Source organism: Rhinolophus sinicus, linkage group LG11, assembly GCF_036562045.2.
Source record: "Rhinolophus sinicus isolate RSC01 linkage group LG11, ASM3656204v1, whole genome shotgun sequence".
In the NCBI taxonomy this organism is placed as follows: Eukaryota; Metazoa; Chordata; class Mammalia; order Chiroptera; family Rhinolophidae; genus Rhinolophus; species Rhinolophus sinicus.
Genome location: NC_133760.1, coordinates 568,824 through 588,062, shown reverse-complemented (window position 1 = coordinate 588,062; position 19,239 = coordinate 568,824). Strand labels below are relative to the sequence as shown.

The following is a 19,239-nucleotide window of genomic DNA, read 5'->3' as shown; positions in this document are numbered from 1 at the left end:
AAAGCCTGCCCCCCTTAGGAGTAATAACAGAGAAGGTGTTTTAGTGTCTTTCCACCCAGAAAATGCCCAGAGAAAAAGCAAAAGGGAAATCAGATGGTTAGAATCAAAGGGAATAATTTTCCAAAGTCTTACCATTAACAGTGGCAGAACCGATCTAAAACCCAGGTGCCTGCTGACTCCTAGACCAGAGCTCAGCAAACTTTTTCTGAAAAGGAGCAGAGAGTAACATTTCCAGCTTCTGTAGGCCATAGGGTCTCTGTTGAGACTACTCAACTACGCTTTTGCAGCAGGAAGGCAGCTGTGGCTGTTATGTGAACAAGTAGGTGCAGCTGTGTTCTAATAAACCTTTATTTATTATACAAACACAAGTGGTGGTCCATACTGTGCTTCCCCAAAAATAAGACCTGGCCGGACCTTTTTGGAGCAAAAATTAATATAAGACCCAGTCTTATTTTACTATAATATAAGACCGGGTCGATAACATAATTATAATATATAATATAATACAATTATATATATAATATTATATAATTACATAATATAATATAATATAATACCTGGTTTTATATTAATTTTTGCTCCAAAAGACACATTAGAGCTGATTGTCCAGCTAGGTCTTATTTTTGAGGAAACACGGTAGTTGGCCAACCCGTGTTCTAGAACAGTGATTTTTGAAATCTGAACAAATTACCAGAAGAATTTAATTTAAACTAAGAATATGTGTGCTAGGGTGCACGGGAAGACTTTTTTTGTCCCTTTCTCAGTTCCTGGATCTGTAAAAGTGGCAAACAAACAGGACTGGTTTCTGGGGTCCTTTCTGTCTTTGACCTGCTAAGCCTCTGGGGTCATCCATCCACATCCAAGCACGTAGGATATGGTTTTGCTGGGGGGGTGGGGCAACATTATCTCTTTGGAAACAGTTCCAGCTGGTTGTACAACTTGGATGGGGCCTGTTTTGTGTGGAGCTTTGCACCCTGTGGTTTTGCTTTTGCAGCCTGAGTCACATCAGAAATTCAGTGAAGGACTCTGGGTTGAGAAGGGGGTACAGGGCGCCAAGAGCAAAGAGACCTCTTGAGTCTTGGGCCCTGGCCTGTCCTGGATTCTCCCACTTTCTTTGTTTCTCTGAGTCTGGAGAGAGGCATGGGACAGAAGGAATCAAACCTGCTGGATCTCAAGACTTCCAGCCTCCAGAATTGGGAGAAAATAAATTTCTGTTTAAGCCGCAGGGTCTGTAGTATTTTGTTTCAGTGGCTGGAACAGATTAATCTAGGGAAGTGGGGAGGGAGCAGGAGGCAAGGCCATGCATAAACCCAGCTCCAAGCCCCCGCATATGCTCCATTGTCCTACCAGAATTCATTAACAAAACACAGATACAAAGATAAATGATTAACAACTTCAAGGTGACAACTGCTGAGCATTAAACCCCAAACACAGGCTCCCCTTCTGAATGCGAGGTCCCATTTGCACTGGATGCACACCCATGAGGCTGGTGGTGTTAGCATCTCACTTCAGCCCGAAGCTCCCAGGAATGGCACATCTGAGCAGGAATCCACTTGCTCTCCTCTCCTCACCAGCACGAGGTTAACAAGGTCACATTGAGGAGTAGCAAAGTGGGAGTGCACTATCTCTGTCCTCTTGCCACAGAAGTCATTCTCTCTAAAACTTGGGAGCTCTTGGCAACCATCTGTCTGTCTCACCATATGGAGGAAGAAACACGAAGATGACTCAGACAGCATCTGGGAAAGGAGATGGGAGTGATAGTGCCTTCAGCTCCTGTTTTCTTGGTTCTAATTGCTTCCAAAACTCAGCCTCCCTTCGCTCCTTGCAGCTTTCTTGTTCAATCATTCTTGGAACCCTCTGCACCAAAAACAAAAGAAAACAAAACACAAATCCCAAAAAAAGTCCTTTGTGTCTAAGCTACTTTGAGAAGGGATTCTGTTTTGATCCAGAGTCTTGACAAGTATTATTAAAACCGATGACCCTGATAGAAATTGTTCATGGACATCCATTCTAGTACTCATCCTCCTTAAATTACTATAGTGGTGTTTAATTTGAGCGAAGGGATCCCTGACTATTTATTTTCTGAAATCACGAATGCAGTACCGAGTGCCGTCCAGTTTTGTTTTCTTAACTTGTGCCGTCCACATGGGCTATGCGGAGAACAGGCCAAGAATTACTGAAGGAACGAGAGGCCGTTGTTCTCAGACAGTGTCAGATGTAAGTTGGGAGTTATGTGAGCTTGGGAAGACTTCTTAAAATCTCTGGGACTCTATGTCCTCGTCATAAACGGGTACAGGGTTGCTGTGACCTGTATGACTAACTCCCAATTTTTCTGGGATGGGGGGGATTCCCAGGATGTGAGAATGAGAAATTTCCAGAAATTTTAGGGCTAAAACTGAGAATGTCCCGGTAAAATCTGAACGAGTTGGTCACCCTAATTGTAAGCATGTGCGTTGTAAAGATGTAGGTATGATAATTACAGTGATTCAGAAAACAACTTTTTTCCCTTATCCTCCATTCCCTTATTACACCCACCTCATGAGTCTACCTGTGCCTTTTGGGGACACCTAAGGTAAGTCTTATGACCTTTAAAGACTTACAGTCACTGTGGTGTGTGTTTTCTCTTTAGTCACATGGGCAGGAAATGTTTTTGGCAGGTTGCCTGCAGCTGCAGTGGACATGGTCAGCTTTTGGTTTTTTCCCCAACTGGAGCTTCTACTCCTCCTCCCCATCTCTCTCAAGCCTGAAGTCTCTCACCTGCAATTATTATAATTCTCGACGCCTGTAAATGCGTCTTCTCCAGTTAGTCACCCAGGACGACTGACTCAATCTGTGGGGGTCCATCAGTTCATTTCCAACTTCTCTGCAGGGTTCACCTACCACCTCCAGGTGGCGCTAATGGAAAGGATATAAGACACCTGATTCATTTTCTCTCTCTCCCTCTTTTTCTCCCTCTCTCTGCCTCCCTCCCTCTCGCCTTCTCTTCCTACCCTTTCCTCTCCCCCTCCCCCTCCTCTTCTTCTTCTCTCCCCCTCTTCCCCTCCCTCTCCATCCTTCCTACCTCCCCCCTCCCTCTCCTCTCTCCAGGTTGTCCCTGAGTGTCTTCAGAGCTGTCAGCCACAATCTTGAGCCCTTGAGATGTTTCAAACGAGCCGGATCCCATGCTTCTCCGGGCCCGACCCCTCAACCCATGTTAAGTACTCGGAGTGGTCCTTTGAAGCTTTTCCCCTCTTGAAGATCGAAGTGAGAAATGGGCATCCTCACCACACTCTTCGTTGGAGCGTGGGCCCCACAGCACTCCAGGAGCAGCACCCTCTCTGCATAGGCAATTAATTATGGCTACCATGTTGCCAGTTGCAATTTTTTCAACGGAACCTGGAAACCCAGATTTTGATGGGAAAATCTTCTGATGTTTAAAGATGGGACATTAACTCAAAAATCAATTTGTTTTCGAGGTTTATCCACAATGATGCATGTACCTCATTCCTTTCTGTGGACCAATAATATTCCAATTGTATGGATACACCCCATTTGATTTAGCCATTCATCCGATGATGGACATCTGAGTTGTTCTCTCGTTGGGCTATGTGAATAGTGCTGTTAGGAACATTCACGTGAAAGTATTTGTCTGAACACCTGTTTTCAATTATATGAAACATCCAGAAGAGATAAATCCATAGAGACAAAAAGCAGATGAGCGGTTGTTGGGGGCTGTGAGGAGGGGACAATGGAGAGTAATGGTTTGATGGGTATGGGATTTCCTTTTGGGGTGATGAAAATGTCTTCTTGAAATTACATAGAGGTGATGGTTGCATAGCATTGTGAATGTGCTAAATGTACTAAATGCCACTGAATTGTTCAGTTAAAATGGTTAATGGTTAATTTTACATTACATGAATTTAACTAAATAACTTTGCAAACATTGTGAAGGAAAAGACAAAAACGTGTCTGTGGGTCTTATCCAGCCCTCTGGCCAGGAGTTTCAATCTTCTTCTCTGGGCTTAGAAAAAAAAACGACAAACATTACACAGAAAAATATATACAGTAAGATTCTATTTACATGAAATTCAAAGATAAGCCAAATGAAACACTTTTAAAAAATAATAGAATTATAGTTTGTAAAACTGTAAGGAAAAGCAAGAGAATGATTTGTTCAAAATTCGGGCTGTGGTTGGTTATGTATCAGAGTTGTATGTTGAGGTGGGGATGTCGGCGAGGGACATAGCAGCAGCTTCCAAGATACTTGTTCTTTTTCTTAGCTGAGAAAATGAGTGGTTTTGATTTGACTTATTTAAATAGGATGTTGGGCTTTAAACACTCTTTTGCATATATGATGCATTTCACATTTAAAAATAAAAGTTGAATTTTAAAAAGACACACTTTGATGTGGGGTAAAATGTTAACAATTGGTGGATCTGAGTAAAGAGCATGTGGGTCTTCAGTGTACTGTTTTGACTCTTGCAACTTCTCTATTAGTTTGCAATTATGTTCAAAAAAGTTTTAAAGTGTATAGAAAAAGGAAAAGAAGGGTTGTAGATTTCAAGACGCGGCTATTTTAGTACAAACTGGCAGTTTTAAAAACAGTCACAGGGCTCTAAAGTACAGCACAGGGAACATAGTCAATAATATGGTAATAACTATGTATAGTGTCAGGTGGGTACAGACTTACCTGGGGGATCACTTCGTAAGTTTTATAAATGTCTAGTCACTATGTTGTACATCTGAAACTAATATTATATTGTATGTCACTGTAATGGAAAAAAATTATAAAAAAAGAAGTGTCTATTTTCCTTCACTTCGAAAAATAAGGTGAACAGATGCATGTTTAAAAATATCTCATAGTAGTATGCGATTCCAGCTATTTGTCTTTGAGCGGTCTCTACTCCCTTCTCCCACTTCTGGGAAGTCCATAAATATCCCGGCTAGGAAAGAGGACGCTCAGGGAAAACCCCACTGGACAAAGAGCCATTCCCCCAAGAGCAGAGGCCCCTCCCCGGGCAGACATCTCTTGGGGCTTCCCTGAGCTGGCTGGGCACAAAGTCAAGTAGAAAAATAAATTGTTGACGATCCCTGTTCCTAGCACTTATCTCAGTTTATAATTACACATTCATTAGTGTGATTATGTGATTAATATCTGTTTCCATCACCACACTGTCAGCTCATCGGGGGTCCCTTTTGATTCTCTACTGTATGCAGAGCCCAAAGTGCCACTTGATAAATAATAATAGCAGCAAGACTGATGGAGTTATGACCATGCGCCAGACAATTTTCTGGAGCTTTGCAGGGATTATTAGGGCACTTACTCTTCACAAGGACTATAGGAGGTAAGTACTGCGATGAGCTCTCGAAAGTCAGGAAGAAACAGAGGCACAAAGAAATGAAGCAAGTTGTTCCAGCTGTGCAATGTGAAACCAGGTTTTACACTGTGTTCACAGCCCACATTCTCAACCCCTGCCATACGCAGCCTCTACTTGTTCAATGAAGAAGTGAACACACATCCCCAGCTCTCTCCCCTCAGGGTCCTCAGCACAATGCTGACTTTAGTGCATAAGAAATGAAAAGAGTGTCCTGCCAAAGACTCAGCACTGAACTTGAGACAGGCGCAAAAGGGATCCTCACGTTTCCTAGGTTCAAAATGATCTCCTCGGAGAGGAAGCCACTTGCAACCCTGGGACGATTTATAACTACATTATAAATGTTATAATATTTATGTAATATGTTTTAATATCTATGTAATATAACAATACGTTATAATACAATATGATATAATATGTAAATATTATGTAACATGTTATATCATAATATTATAACATTTATATAATACAATGTTATATTGTATAAATATTGTTACATATATGTAATATGAATGCTATAATATTTATATATTATAGGATATTAATATAATATAATGTCTTATATAAAGATTATTATATCTGATGTTAAATTATATATAACAAATAATTGCATTTATAACTTAATTAAATATAGAAATGCTTAAGAGAATATACTGATATATCTGAAATATTGATGTAATAATCTGTTGATAATAATTATATACTATTATAATACTGGTGTAATAATATAATATAATGTATGACATTCTATATTCTATATAATATTCTATATAATTATATTTATAATTTATAATTATAGAACTTTGAAGAGGATTGAACTCAGAATATGAATACGTTTGTATTCATAAACCAGCACATAGTCCATATTTTAAATATTTTTCAATGTTTAAGAGACTTTGGCCTTTGAGAGATAACAGGTCGTCTTCAGTGATACCTATCTAATGGAAAAATTCGTTCCATTTGTGATTTCTGAGTTGAAATACATACATCAGTCTTCATGAGGGAGGAGGCAGGCCCTTGGGCCTGACGGACTCGGAACACCCGTCACAAGGCGCTCATCACAGTTAACTGGTAACTGTGAGTGCTGTTATTCCTGCTTCTACGAACATTATGCTCACACGATAAATGTGTTCTGTACGATAACAGACACGGTCTCTACAGCTCTCCTCGTTTCTTTCTGAGCCCTCCTCAGAATTTCCTTCCATGTCCATATTCTTACCACAGTCTTGTCAAGACAATCTGGGCTTTTCCCATCATGCACCTCAAAACTCCTCCTGCCCCTACCTACTCCCCAATTCCAATGCCACATCCACATTTTTTGGTATTTGGTATATAGCACCCCATTTTCCAATACTAAAATCTGTATTAGTCTGCTTGGGCTGCCATAACAAAATACTTCGGATTGGGTGATTTAAACAACAGAAATTTATTTTCTCATGGATCTCAGGCTGGAAGTCTGATATCAAGGTGTCACAGGGCTGGTTCCTTCTGATGGCTCTGAAGGAAAACCTGTGCCAGGCCTCTCTCCTTGGGCTGTAGATGCTGTCTTCTTCCTGTATCTCTTCCCTCTGTGCGGGTCTCTGTCCTAATCTCCTCTTCTTGTAAGGACACCAGTCAGATTGGATTAGGACCCACCCTAATGACCTCATTTTCACTTGGTTACCTCTGTAAAGACCCAGTATCCAAATAAGGTCACATTCCAAGGTCTTGGGGGTAGGGACACCAACATATCTTTTTGGAAGGGACACATTCAACCCATAACAAAGTTTGCATTCATAATGATTCAGTTTTCCCTCACACTCTGTGGGTTCATTGACATGTGACTTGGGGGCTGATAAGTAGCATGCAGCATGTTTCTGGGGAGCACAGGGGGTCATTTTTCTCTACCCCAGAATGCACAATCACATCACAAATGGACTCCAAATCAAAGTTGTTAAATTTCCAAACCTTTAATCCCAAAACAGACCACAGCAAGGTCAGACCCAGACATTCTCCCCCCCCCCACTCTCCCATTTCCCCAAATTTCAGATTAGTCAGAAGTAGTCTCTCCCACAAGTCAATGCATCCAGATCTGACAAATGAATAGGTCCAATTCCCTCCCAACACCCCTTGACTTAATCTTCCCCCATCCCTTGTTACCCCATCAGGTCCTTGCCAGCCTTCCCTGGGGACCCTCGTTTGCAAAAAGCCTCTCCCCATCCCACCCCCAAGCGACCCCAATTCAGCCACTGAAATACACATATTTACAGCAGGAAAAGATAAGGACACAAGAGGCAGGTTGTGCAAACAACGTGGGCCCCAGAGAGGGAGGGAGAACCCACTTTCTCCAGGACGTGGGGCAAAAGATTTTGAGAGGATAGTGGAGAAAGAAGGGTTTGGAAGGAGCTTAGAGAAAGCACAACAGTGGCTCTAGGTGGCCCTGTGCCCCTGCTTGGGACAGAGTGAGCCCCAGGGCCAGGGCGGCAGGGTGAGCAGGAGCAAGCAGCCACCTCCCAGCATCAGGACCAGGCCGGCCCCCACACCACAGGCCAGAGACCAGGAGTACTCGTAGGTCAGGGCTGGGGCTGGGGGAGGCTCCGGGCTGACTCTCTGCAGCAGGGCTCGCACAGAATGCCGGAACACCTCCAGGCTGACCAGGAGCAGCAGGCCTGTTGGAGAAGGAGCACACACATGGCACTCGGACCCTTGGGGACCCCAACTTGGTTCTGAGCATCTCCCCCAATACACCCCATCACATGCTCCTCAAGCAAAAAACCTGGGGGACCCCATGCATCCCCTCATTCATTCATTCAACAACTACTTACTAAGCACTATATACTGTATGACAGGTACAGTTTGGGAAGCTGGAGAGACAGAAGGAACAAGACTCAGATTGTGAGAGACAGAAGGCTGGATGGTGCATGCCCCAGGCTGTGGGAGGGGAATGGGAATTCATGTTTAATGGGGACAGAGGGTCAGTTCTGGATGGTGGTGATGGTTGCACAACAATGTGAATGTACTTAATGCCACAAAACTGGACACTTGAAAATGGTAAATTTTATGTTATATGTATTTTACTGCTTAAATAAAAGAAAACCCAGAAACTCAGAATCGCAAAAGTCAAAATAAGACTTCATCAAGGCTATTGTAAAGAGTGATAGTGGAATCTAAAATAGTCAAATTCAAAGAAACACAGAGTAGAATGGTGGTTGCCAGGGGCTGTGTGGGGGAAATGGGGAGATGCTGATCAAAGGGCACAAACTTCCTGTTACAGGATGAGTAAGTTTTGGGGGTCTGACGTACAGCATGGTGACCATAGTTAACAACACTGTGCTATGCTTGAAATTTGCTGAGAATAAATCTTAAGTGCTCTCACCACACACAATAAAAGTTAACCATGTGACATCATCTAGCTTAATTGAGGTGATCATTTTATGATGTATATGTATACCAAAACATCATGTTGTATATTTTAAATATATACAATTTCTATCCATCAAAGTTGGGGGTGGAAAAGATGGATCACAAAATGAAAACAAAGGCAGTTAAGCCAAGTTGTAATGCTGGTGTAATAAAAAGAAAAAAAAAGAAAAAAAAAAAAGAACAAGACAGACAAAAAACGTAACCTCATGGAGGAGACAGATAGCAAACAAATAAACCAAGGTCCGAAATACTCAAATGCCTACAGGAGGCGATGAGAAAGTATAAATAATGAAGCAGGTGGGTGTGGTGAGAACAGTGACAGAGCAAACAGAACCCAGCTCCAGCCAACTGCAGCCCTTCAAAAATGGGGACCTCATTTGCCACATCTGATTTGTCATGAATAGACAACATTTTAAAATGATGATGACTTTTATAGGAATTCACCCAACCTTTAAATATTGGCTCAGAGAAATCTTTACATATTGCCTACCAATGAGAGTATGTTATGGGCCATCGCTGGCCTACAGGCTGCCAGGTAAACACACGAGCAGACAAGAGAATTTCAGAGAGTGACACATGCTAGGAAGGAGATAAAAACAGGGTGATGGGAAAGGGAGTGACATCCAGGGTGGGGACTTTAGATGGCATCCTTAGGAAAAACCATTTCAGCTGAGACCTGAAGGATGAAAAGAAGCCAGCCATGCACAAAATTAGCGACGGTTGTTGCAACCAGAAGTGATGGCTGCTACAAAGGTCTGTGGTAGGATGGAGTATAGTGTGTCTGAGGAAAAGAAAGGTCAGTGTGCCAGAGCAAAGAGAGAGAGCAGGGAGAGAGTAATGGGCAATGGAAGTGCAGAGGTGGGCAGGGGTCAGATCACATAGGACCATGTGATGGTCACCTATGGTCATGGATCCTAGCTACCCCCGTCTCAGACCCTGGAGTCTGGCCTTATCCTCAGTCCCTGAGCATCCTTCCTCCTTGCACTCCAGTTCGCCCACGGTTTTTAATCAGGGGCCTGAAGAATGCAGCCTGGAGTTTGTGTACCATAGTTCAATGGCTCCTCTATGAGCCTCACACAGCTCAGCGTTAGGGCACTGGAGGTGCAAAAACATCTGGAAGAGAAGGAGACCTTATCCAGTGCCCTCTATTCTTCTGTTAACTCATGCATCTTTCATTCATTCAACAGATTTTAACTGAACTCTCATTATAAAATATACATAAAATATATAAATGAGACTAACAAAGGCCCTGTTCTCCTGGTGCTTGGTCCTGGAAGGAAAAATGGACAATAATCAGGTAAATGTATTATTGTAGGCTGAGTTGTGTCCTCCCCAAAGTTCATGTGTTGGGACCTAACTTCCTGTGCCTCAGAATATACACACCACATTTTGCCGTGTATAATGTGCACTTGTTTGCCCAAATTTGTGAGGGGAAAATAAGGATGTGCATTATACATGGGTAGTACTAATTCTGTTTCTATATAAATGTTTTTAATCCTTTTATATATGCTTATGAGTTAAAAGTGTAACTCTAGAAATCAATAACGATATCCATATGCAAAATAATACCTGGAATACGATATCAGTTTTGTTGAACTTATGACGAACTTGCAACAATGAAGAGTTCTCGACCTTCTATGATGAGTAAAAAGCGTAAATTACCAGTACATAAAAATTTCTTGTACCTTGTCTCTGTTCTTGTGTTTTGTAACTATTTGTTACATAAAATTTCGTGTACTATAATATGTTAAAAAATAAATGCTAAAATTCCTTTATGATACAAAAAACAAGTGCCTAAATTAAAACAAATAAAAATTTAAATAAAAAAATTAAAACGAAAGATGTTTTTCCCTGAAAGTTTGGGCCAAAAATGTGGGTGCACATTATACACTGCAAAATACAGTATATTTGGAGACACGGTCATTAAAGAAATCATTAAATTAAAATGAGGTCATTAGTGGGCTCTAATCCAATATGGCTTGTGCACTTACAAGAAGAGGAGATTAGGAGACAGAGGAAAGCCATGTGAGGACACAGGGTGAAAACTGCCATCTACAAGCCAAGGAAAGAGGCGTCAGGAAGAACCAGCCCTACCAACACCTAGATCTTGGACTTCCAGCTTCCAGAACTATGAGAAAATACATTTCTGCTGTTTAAGCTCCCCAGTCTGTGGTACTTTGTTATGGCGGCCCTAACAAATGAATATATGTATAATTGATGACCTTTCTATCCATGTTTAAAAAAAAAAAATGGTCCAGTGAAAACTACAAGATGCAGCATTTTTTGGACCCACAACTGCAAGAATGCAACAGTTCTTGCAGACCCCAGGTCCAAACCTAAAAGAATGTTTGGAGACCCTCCAATTCCCTGCCCACAACAGGGCTTAGAACCCTCTCATATTTGAGCCTACTACAGCCTTTGTGCTTCCCAGCATGGAACAGTGCTTGAGATCCCACCTACTAGCATGCAGCAATGCTTGGAGACCCTACCCCCAGCATGCAATAGCACTTGACCATACCTCTAAGCATGCACAGTGCTTGGAGATCCCACCTCTCAGCATGCAATGGCCTCAGTCTCCAGACTCTCAACCCTCACCTGAGAGGCCAAAGCAGACAGCTCCAACTCGGAGCAGGGACTCTGCACCTTTGCTGAGCACCATGATGACACAAAGGCATCCCAGGGCCATGAATACCAGGCCTACCACTGCTACCACTGCAGCTGCCAGATTCACCTCTGCGAGGAGAAAGGGAAGAAATAGAGCACATGGGACATAGGGAGCAGGGAGAGCTCCCCTACAAGGACCCGGAACCAAGAAGATGGAAGATTCAGGACTAGAGAAGAATTTTCAGGTAGAAGATCATCCAGTCCAATATTTCGTTTATACTGTTGAAGGAAGTAAGACTCAGAGAGGGACAGTTATTTGTCTAAAGTCACAGAGCAAAGAGAAGACAGCCAAGATTAGAAGGCGACGGGAACTACCAATGATTACTTACGATCTGGTCACCATTTATTTACAGATGAGGAATGGGAGGCAAAGACCATGGTATGTTACAGTGGAATGACCCATGTCAGAGTTCTCCCCAGCCTCTTCCTAGCTGGAAGACTCTGTTAAAGTCACTGAACCTCTCTGAGCCTCAGTTTCCTCCTCTACAAAATCAGGATCAAAACCTCTATTTGTTTAGGCTGCTGTGAGGATTAGAAATCACATGTGTAAAATGTCCAGTGCAGCCCCCGGTACCCAGGAGCTGTTCTATATGCATGGTTGTGGGGACAGAGCCAGGAGTGCAGTTTCCAGGCTCTCAGCCTCACGTGGAAAACTGCTGGCTCAGGCAGTAAATGGCCATCAACTGTGATTGGATGGCCATCAGCTGTAACCAGTGAGCCATTGGCCACTAATGTAACTGCTGTGGCTACACTAGCAAAAAATGGGGGCTAGTAAGAAGATGGTGGCTGAGCCAGCAAGCACGGGTTGCGAGAGGCGGATGCCGCCAGCGAGAATATAGTGGTATGACTCCCCCATCTGTGGCTCCCTGGGTGCTCCTTTTTGGCCTCACCATATCCTGCGTTCTTATGTGGGGAGCGGGAGCTGAGACCCCGCCTGATATGCCACACGACAATGGTCTATGATTATTTCACTATCCCAGAGGAGCGCGGTGACTTGCCCAAGCTCACTTAGCTCCAAGACAAGAGGGAGAGGAGTGGAGAGGGTAAGGAAACACTGTTTATTATGGACCTACTGTGTGACAGGTACCATATTGTATGTCTTAGCTGCAACATCTCATTCAATCAAATAAGGGTCATGACATGATCACAGTTCCCTTACAGGTGGGGATATTGAGGTACCGGGGTGACAGAGAGGCTGCGATTAGAGTAGAAAGGGTAAAGTCTTTATAGCTGCCTTGTCCAGTGTGGTAGCCACTACCCACATGTGGCCTTTTCATTTTAAATGGATTTAAATTAAACAAAACTTAAAACTCAGGTCCTCAGTTGCACCTGCCATATTCCAAGTGCTCAGCAGCTTCATGAGGCTAATGGCCAGCATATTGGTCAAGTAGACATAGAATGTTTCCATTGTCACGGAAGATTCTATAGGACAGTGTTACTTTAGAGTCAGAATTACTTGGGTTTGAATCCTGCCTCTGCCTCTCTACTTCCTGGGGAAAATAAATTTAACCATTTGTGGGCTTCTGTTTTCTCATCTGGAAAGTTAAGATAAAAGCCCTGTCTGCAGGGTGTAGCAAGGATGGAGCTCTTGTAAATGAAATATCCAGCGCCATGCTTAGCATGTGGTAGATGCACACTTTGGGCGTGTTAAAGTACCATCCACAGAGAGGAGCCGTGACTTGCCAAAAGTTACACAGCTGTTGCGAATGCAGAGCTGGGGTAGGAGAGCATGACCCTACTGCCACACACACACCCCCACCCCTAAAGATGGGACCTCCCAGGACATAGAAGCTGAGCCCATCCCAGGGCAAAGCAGAGAAGAGGACAACGCTATGAAGAACTCCTCTAGCATGGTCAGCATATCCCCACCACCACCCCACCACTAGGTGAAAACCTCTCACCTTTCTTTGTGGTTCTCTGGAAAATGCGTGCATTCTCCCCCGTAGTGAAGAATTTGAAATAGGTGCAGTTGGCTTCTGTGGGAGCAGGAGAGAGAAAAAGGGAGGTGAGGACATGGAGGTCCCTAGTAAGCTCAGGACTGAACTTAACATAGCTCACAATGGCCAAAACATATGACATTAGTATCCCTGATAGACAGAAGAGAAAAATGATGCTCAGAGAAATAAAAGCCACCTGCTATCACACAGTGACCCAGGAGCTGGGATTCCAATCCAGAGCTCTGAGGTCCAGACCTGTGGCTATGAGTGCGCCACGGACCTCTCTGGGGTCTCTGAATCTTCGTCCATTAAATGACATAATAGTCTCTTTCCTGGCACCGTCATACAGGTTTGTTGAGAGTCCAGTGGAATTAGAAATGGATAATCACCTTATTCAACAAAGGACACCAAGATATAGGCCACAGAAGACGAACAGATTCAGAAGAGATTCTTAGAAAGGATTCCTGTCTGTAATACACAAAAGACTACTGCAGATCAGCAAGAAAAGAGAGGTAACCCAGTTGAAAAACGGGCAAAGGATATGAATAGTCAATTCATAGGTGAGGAAGCCTGGATAATTCACAAGCACAGCAAGAGATGCTCCACCTCCCCAGGGATCACAGAAATGCAACTCAAATCAGCAGAGAGATGCCACTTGAGAGCAATTAGACTGGCAAACATTAGAAAGGATACTATCCAGCATTGGGAGCATAAACTGGAACAGGCAGACCTCGTTTTATTGCGCTTCGATGATATTGCGTTTTCATCAACATCAAGGCAGACCCGCCACCAGCAAAAAGAATTCGACTCACTGAAGGCTTAGGTGATAGTTAGCATATTTTAGCAAGAAAGGATTTTTAAATTAAGGTATGTAGATTTTTTGAGACATAATGTTATTGCACACTTAATAGACTACAGCATAGTATAAACATAACTTTTATGTGCACTGGGAAACCAAAAACTTCATGTGACTTGCTTTATTGCATGGGTACCGAACCCACGGTATCTCCCAGGTATGCCTGTACTCGTCTTTTTGGAAAGCACTCTGACAGACTTTGTGAAATGAAGTATGTTTATACCCTATAACCCATCCCTTTCACGTGTGGGGATACATCCAGACAAAGCCACACTCAGGAACATATGTGACGTTCACTGCAGTACAGTTTATAATAACAGGGAGCTGGAAGACTATCAGAAAGCAACTTGGAGAGATTTGAGAAACACAGTGTTGAGAAAAAAAAATCAAAAAGAGGAAAAAATCTGTAGCACAATATCGTTTATGTAAATTAAAACACCTACAGATATAAAATAACACTATATTTTCCAAGGGAAAAGACATATCCTTGGCTGCATATCCGACACATTAGAGAGATGAATCAGGAAGAAATGAAATAAAAGAATAATGTTGAATAGAGCACAAGAAGGATCTTGTGAAAACTGGTAATGATTTTGTAACATAAACTGATGAGTATGATTCATTTAATTTGTGTACTTGAGGTCCAAGAAACTCTAAACTTTTTTTTGAAGGCACTTTCTAAACTGCATTTGAAAGCAAGAACTTCCTACAGAATTCACCTAGTTCAACTTTCTCTTATTCTAGAGATGGGGAAATTGAGGCATGGAAAGGGAGGAGAGAGGTAGAGAATAAGAGGGAGTCTGGGGAAGTGGGAAGGAACTTCCCAACTTGAAGGAGGATGTGGAGGGACAAGAGATAAACTGAGTCAGGCAAGGTGGTGTGGGACACTGCCTGGAAGCCTGAGGGAAGGAGGGCATGAGCCGTCCCAACAGGAACAGTGACAGTCCTTATGTTTTGTGTAGCAGAGTGAAGAGGACAGGGTTTGTAGCAGTCAGTGGAGGAAACGTGGTCCACATCTACATGGGAAATGTGAAGTCCCATCTAGTGGGTGTGGTACATCGTGTGTGAGAGTGTGGAGTGTCTGGCATCCCATTTGGGCTACTAATAATGAAGGACATCTTGTCTCTGACCTCAGAGTATATGGCATATTCCATTTGCAGCCCCTTGGAATGTCCTTTAAGAGGCAGTAGGCTGTATGGGGTATTTCTGATAATGAACAAGGAGACATATTCTCCAGATGATCAGGATTGTGGGATGATGGTAATGGCCTTGTAAGGAAGTTGAAGTCCTTTCTGACCAGTAGGGGGATATTGAGGGATGTGAGGGACCCCATCATATTTGTATACAGTGAGGTGGGGTGGGTCATCCCCTCCAGTGCAGTGAGGACCTTTAGCACACCTTTGTGGACCAGTGAGATGCAATATAGGGTAGTTGCTAAGAACAGAGATGACCAGGGTTCAAACCCCATATGACTAGCCTGGTTGCTAGACAGAGCCACTTACATTTCTTTTCATTTTTCTCTTCCATAGAATGGGAATAATAATAACTACTCACAGGTCTGCTGTGTGGATTAATGAGTTAATGCATGTGACATACCTAGAACAGAGCTGGCCACCACATAAGCATTTAATATTTACATTCCTGAAACATCCCATGTTGCAGAAATTTGGGAACTTCCTGCTTGAGGTTCTGAGGGGCGAGAACTAACCCATCTGCAGAAGTAAATGTTTAACCTGGATGCTAAGTGGGTGGGTACCTCAAACAGCAAAGGGTGCTTGGCACGCCACTTTGCTACCACTTTGTCCTATTTGGGACCTCACAGATGTACAATACCACGTCTGGAAAAGTGAAGGAGGGTGGAAGTCCCTTCTAGAGCCCAGAGGGATAGGAGCCCTTTGGACGGTAAAGTATGTTAGAGATCCATAAGGGTGATCAAGCATGTGACATCATGAGTGGGCCCTGAGGGGTATCAGATAGTTTCCTCCGGTCAGTAGAGGTAGCATGAGATCCTGTTCCCAAGGGGGACAGGCTGTCCCACTGCTACAAGCAAAGTACATGGCATATCCTGTCAGGGAGACTGAGAGGTAGGGGATGGTTCCCTGGCATAGCTAGAGGTGAAAGGGCCACTCTTGGGAAAGTGAGGGGTGTGGGGGTGTCTGTAAGAGAAAATGAGAAGTCTGAAGCATCCAGGCTGAGCGTTTAGAGGCGAGAGGGATGGTTAATGAAGGAGAACATTTCCGGAGAAGCATGGGGGCTGCCCTAGGGAGTTGAGAAGTATGTGGTGAGAGGTGTGATTTGGTGGAATCAGTAGGTGGAAACAGGCATGGGTTCTACTTGGGGCTGGGGGGTCAAAGCAGTCTGTCTCCCAGGGCCCAAAGGATGGGAGTGCAGGCTGTCTAGGGTTTGAAAAAAGCAAGCTGACAGCACAAACCCAGACTCTTTCTTTCTTGAGGCACAGGCTGTGTGTGGGCACATACACAGGCACAGGCTGTCTCAAAGGGTGGGGGCGTTTCTGGGGTACACAGGCTGTCTAAGGGCACCAACTGTGTCTGGAATCACAGGCTAAGTCGCAGGGCCTAGGCCATGTGTGGAGGCACAAGGTTTCTCTAGGGACTCTCTCTGGGGGTACAGGCTGGTCTGGGGACACAGAAATGTCTGGGATCACAGGCTGTGCTGAAGATACAGGAGTTTTGGAAGTCATAGAATGGGCTGGGGGTACAGGCTGGTCTGGGGGTACAGGCTGGTCTGAGGGTACAGGCTGGCCTGGGGAACAGGCTGGTCTGAGGGTACAGGCTGGCCTGGGGAACAAGCTGATCTGAGGGCACAGGCTGGCCTGGGGAACAGGCTCTAGGGGTGCAGGCTAGTGTAGGAGTAAGGCTGGTCTTGGGGCAGGGGCTAGTCTAGGGTTACAGACTTTCTGTATGGTTCGTGCCCGGATAAGAGGCTGTTGCAAAGCGTGGGTTGATGTAGGTTGGGGCTCTTTCTGAGGGTGTAAGCTCCCTCCCTGGGGCTCAGGCTCTCTCTGCAACACAGGCTGTTTCTGGGGCACAGTTTTCTCCCACCCGGGCTCTCTCGCTGTCGGGTCCAAGCCCTGGGGGCGGCCTCACCTCCGGGTAGCGCTGCGGGGCCGCACGTCTCTCTGCCCACGGGCACGTCCGCCTGCCACAGTCGCTTGGTGCACATCTTCCACAGCCCCAGGTGGGCAGCGTCGCACACAGCACTGTCGTTGGCCTTGAAGGTGTTGAGTTCCACCCAGAACTCGGTGCCCACGGCCAGCACGGCCAGCGTGGCGCCCACCGCGGTCAGCAGCAGTGCCAGCTTGATCTTCCCCTCCTGCTCCGGCGACAGCCCGGACTTGTGCTGCCCTCGAGCCCGCTGGCCAGACGCCCCCCTTCGCCGGTCCTCCTCTTGCATTAAGAAGTTAGACCACATCATCATCCTGGCGGCGGCGGACGGGCCCAATGCAAAGGAGGCTGAGCTGAGAGTGCTCCCGGGGGCGGGGAGAGGGTGGGGAAGCGCCTGGGGTCCTGAAGGGGGGAGGGGCTCAGTTTCCACTGGACTTTAAAAAGGGAATTCCTGAATCTCCCTGGAACCCCAAATGGGGGCGCCGAGAGCGCCTCTGGGGCTCAGAAGAGAAGAAAGGAGACCCTCCAGCTAGGGAACCCTCTGAGGTTTAGAGGAGGGCCTGGGGTACCCACAGAAACTCAGCAAAGACGATGGGATCCAGCAGCAAATCAAGGTCCCCTGAGCTAGAACGTGGGTGCCCAGGAGAGGGCTGGAGGGCTCCAGAGCTAGGAGAACAGAGTGCCCGCTGAAGCTCTGAGGGGCCGCTAGGGGTCCGCACTGGGGGATCACGATAAGGAAACTGGTTTCCCGGGAGAAGGGATCCGAGCTCCCACTAGGCTGTTTGGGGTGCCCAGGAGAGGGAGCTGAGGTTCTGTGTGTTTGAGAGGAGAGCCTTCTGGCTTCCTTTGGGCTCAGCCTCTGGGGAAGTCGCGATTCCTTCCCGGTCTCAGAGAGGCAGTAGGACCCCACAACATTTACAGAAGGGAACAGCACAGTCCAGAGAAGGGGGGCTGGGGACCTGCTGGAATTTCGGCAAAGGGGATGAGAGTCTCCCTGGCCATTCAGAGAAGAAAGATCAGAAGTATGCACTGGGGCTTAGAGGGGATTGGTGGCTGCGGGACACAGTGAAGCCCAGTGAAAGGGACGAGGGCTCCCCCAGGGCTCAGGAGGGGGACCTAAGGTCCCCACTGGGCTCAGACGGAGCGGCTGTGGTCCTCACTGAGGCTCAGGAAATGGGGACAGAGTCCCCCGCGATTCAAAGGACAGCCAGGACCCGGAAGGGACTCTGTGTCCCCTCGGGATCACTGGGCCCCCCCTCCCCCGGGCTCCCAGGGCCTGCCCGGCCAAGACCGCTCCAGGCTCAGCTCCAGGCCGGGCGCCTCCCGCAGGCCTCCCACCCCACGCTCCTGAGCAGGGACCCCTTTCGCCCTCCTGCCTGGGCGCCGCGCCGGCCCCAGCTCCGCAATCCTCCGAACCGTAGGCTCCGCACCGCCGACTGCCCGGCCGCCGGACCAGCGCTGCGCTTGCGGTGGCCTCGCCCCCAGCCGCCCACCCCCACCCTCCGGGCTATTTCGGGCTCGACCCGTAAATAACACCCGCACCTGTCGCCCGGCGCCTGTTGCCATAGGGATCCCGGGTATTTTAAGGGACAAGGGGCAGGGGAGGGGCTGGGGGCCGGGTCCTGACCCGGCTGGAGCGTGAAGGGACATTTATTTCCTTAAGGGGCAAGCACCAGAACTGAGGGTCCGATCCCCAAATGGCGAGAGAAGGAGCAGGGCAGGGAGCCGAGATTTTTGGTCTCGAGCAGGCCCAGTTGGGAACCAGAATTCCTTCGAGGGAGGAGGGGCTGGGGCCGGGAGCCTAGGGTCCCTGAAAGAGAAAAAACCTGGGGACGTCAACTCCTGAGTACTGGGGGGGAGGGAGATTGCAGACTTAGAATCCTGGATCAAACGGGGACTGG

General features: G+C 45.9%; 1 protein-coding gene and 1 long non-coding RNA gene across 3 annotated transcripts; both read right to left on the bottom strand.

The window, feature by feature from the left end:
* Positions 1-562: 562 nt before the first annotated feature.
* On the bottom strand, positions 563-3,249 carry LOC109437007 (uncharacterized). Its single transcript, XR_002136187.2, has 3 exons — positions 3,062-3,249; positions 2,758-2,895; positions 563-1,857 (listed from the first exon to the last, which is right to left on the bottom strand). It is a non-coding gene; the product is annotated as an uncharacterized LOC109437007 (long non-coding RNA).
* A 4,038-nt stretch (positions 3,250-7,287) lies between these two features.
* CACNG6 (calcium voltage-gated channel auxiliary subunit gamma 6) lies at positions 7,288-18,814 on the bottom strand. 2 transcript variants are annotated; one of them, XM_019715932.2, is made up of 4 exons: positions 17,321-18,813; positions 13,322-13,396; positions 11,352-11,489; positions 7,288-8,002 (listed from the first exon to the last, which is right to left on the bottom strand). In XM_019715932.2, the coding sequence occupies exons 1-4, from the start codon at positions 17,649-17,651 to the stop codon at positions 7,764-7,766; spliced, it is 783 nt and encodes a 260-aa protein (XP_019571491.1). In that variant the 5' UTR covers positions 17,652-18,813; the 3' UTR covers positions 7,288-7,763. The 2 variants fall into 2 exon arrangements, with proteins under 2 accessions (XP_019571491.1, XP_019571492.1); XM_019715933.2 differs by lacking the exon at positions 11,352-11,489 and having other exon boundaries at positions 17,321-18,814.
* Positions 18,815-19,239: the final 425 nt, after the last annotated feature.

Coding starts and splice junctions, on each gene's coding strand:
- CACNG6 (XM_019715932.2), bottom strand. CDS start 17,651: ATGATGATGTGGTCTAACTTCTTAATGCAAGAGGAGGACCGGCGAAGG. Junction 13,397..17,320: donor CCCCGCAGCGCTACCCGGAG/GTGAGGCCGCCC, acceptor CTGCTCCCACAG/AAGCCAACTGCACCTATTTC. Junction 8,003..11,351: donor TGTCTGCTTTGGCCTCTCAG/GTGAGGGTTGAG, acceptor CTTCTCCAACAG/GCCTGCTGCTCCTGGTCAGC.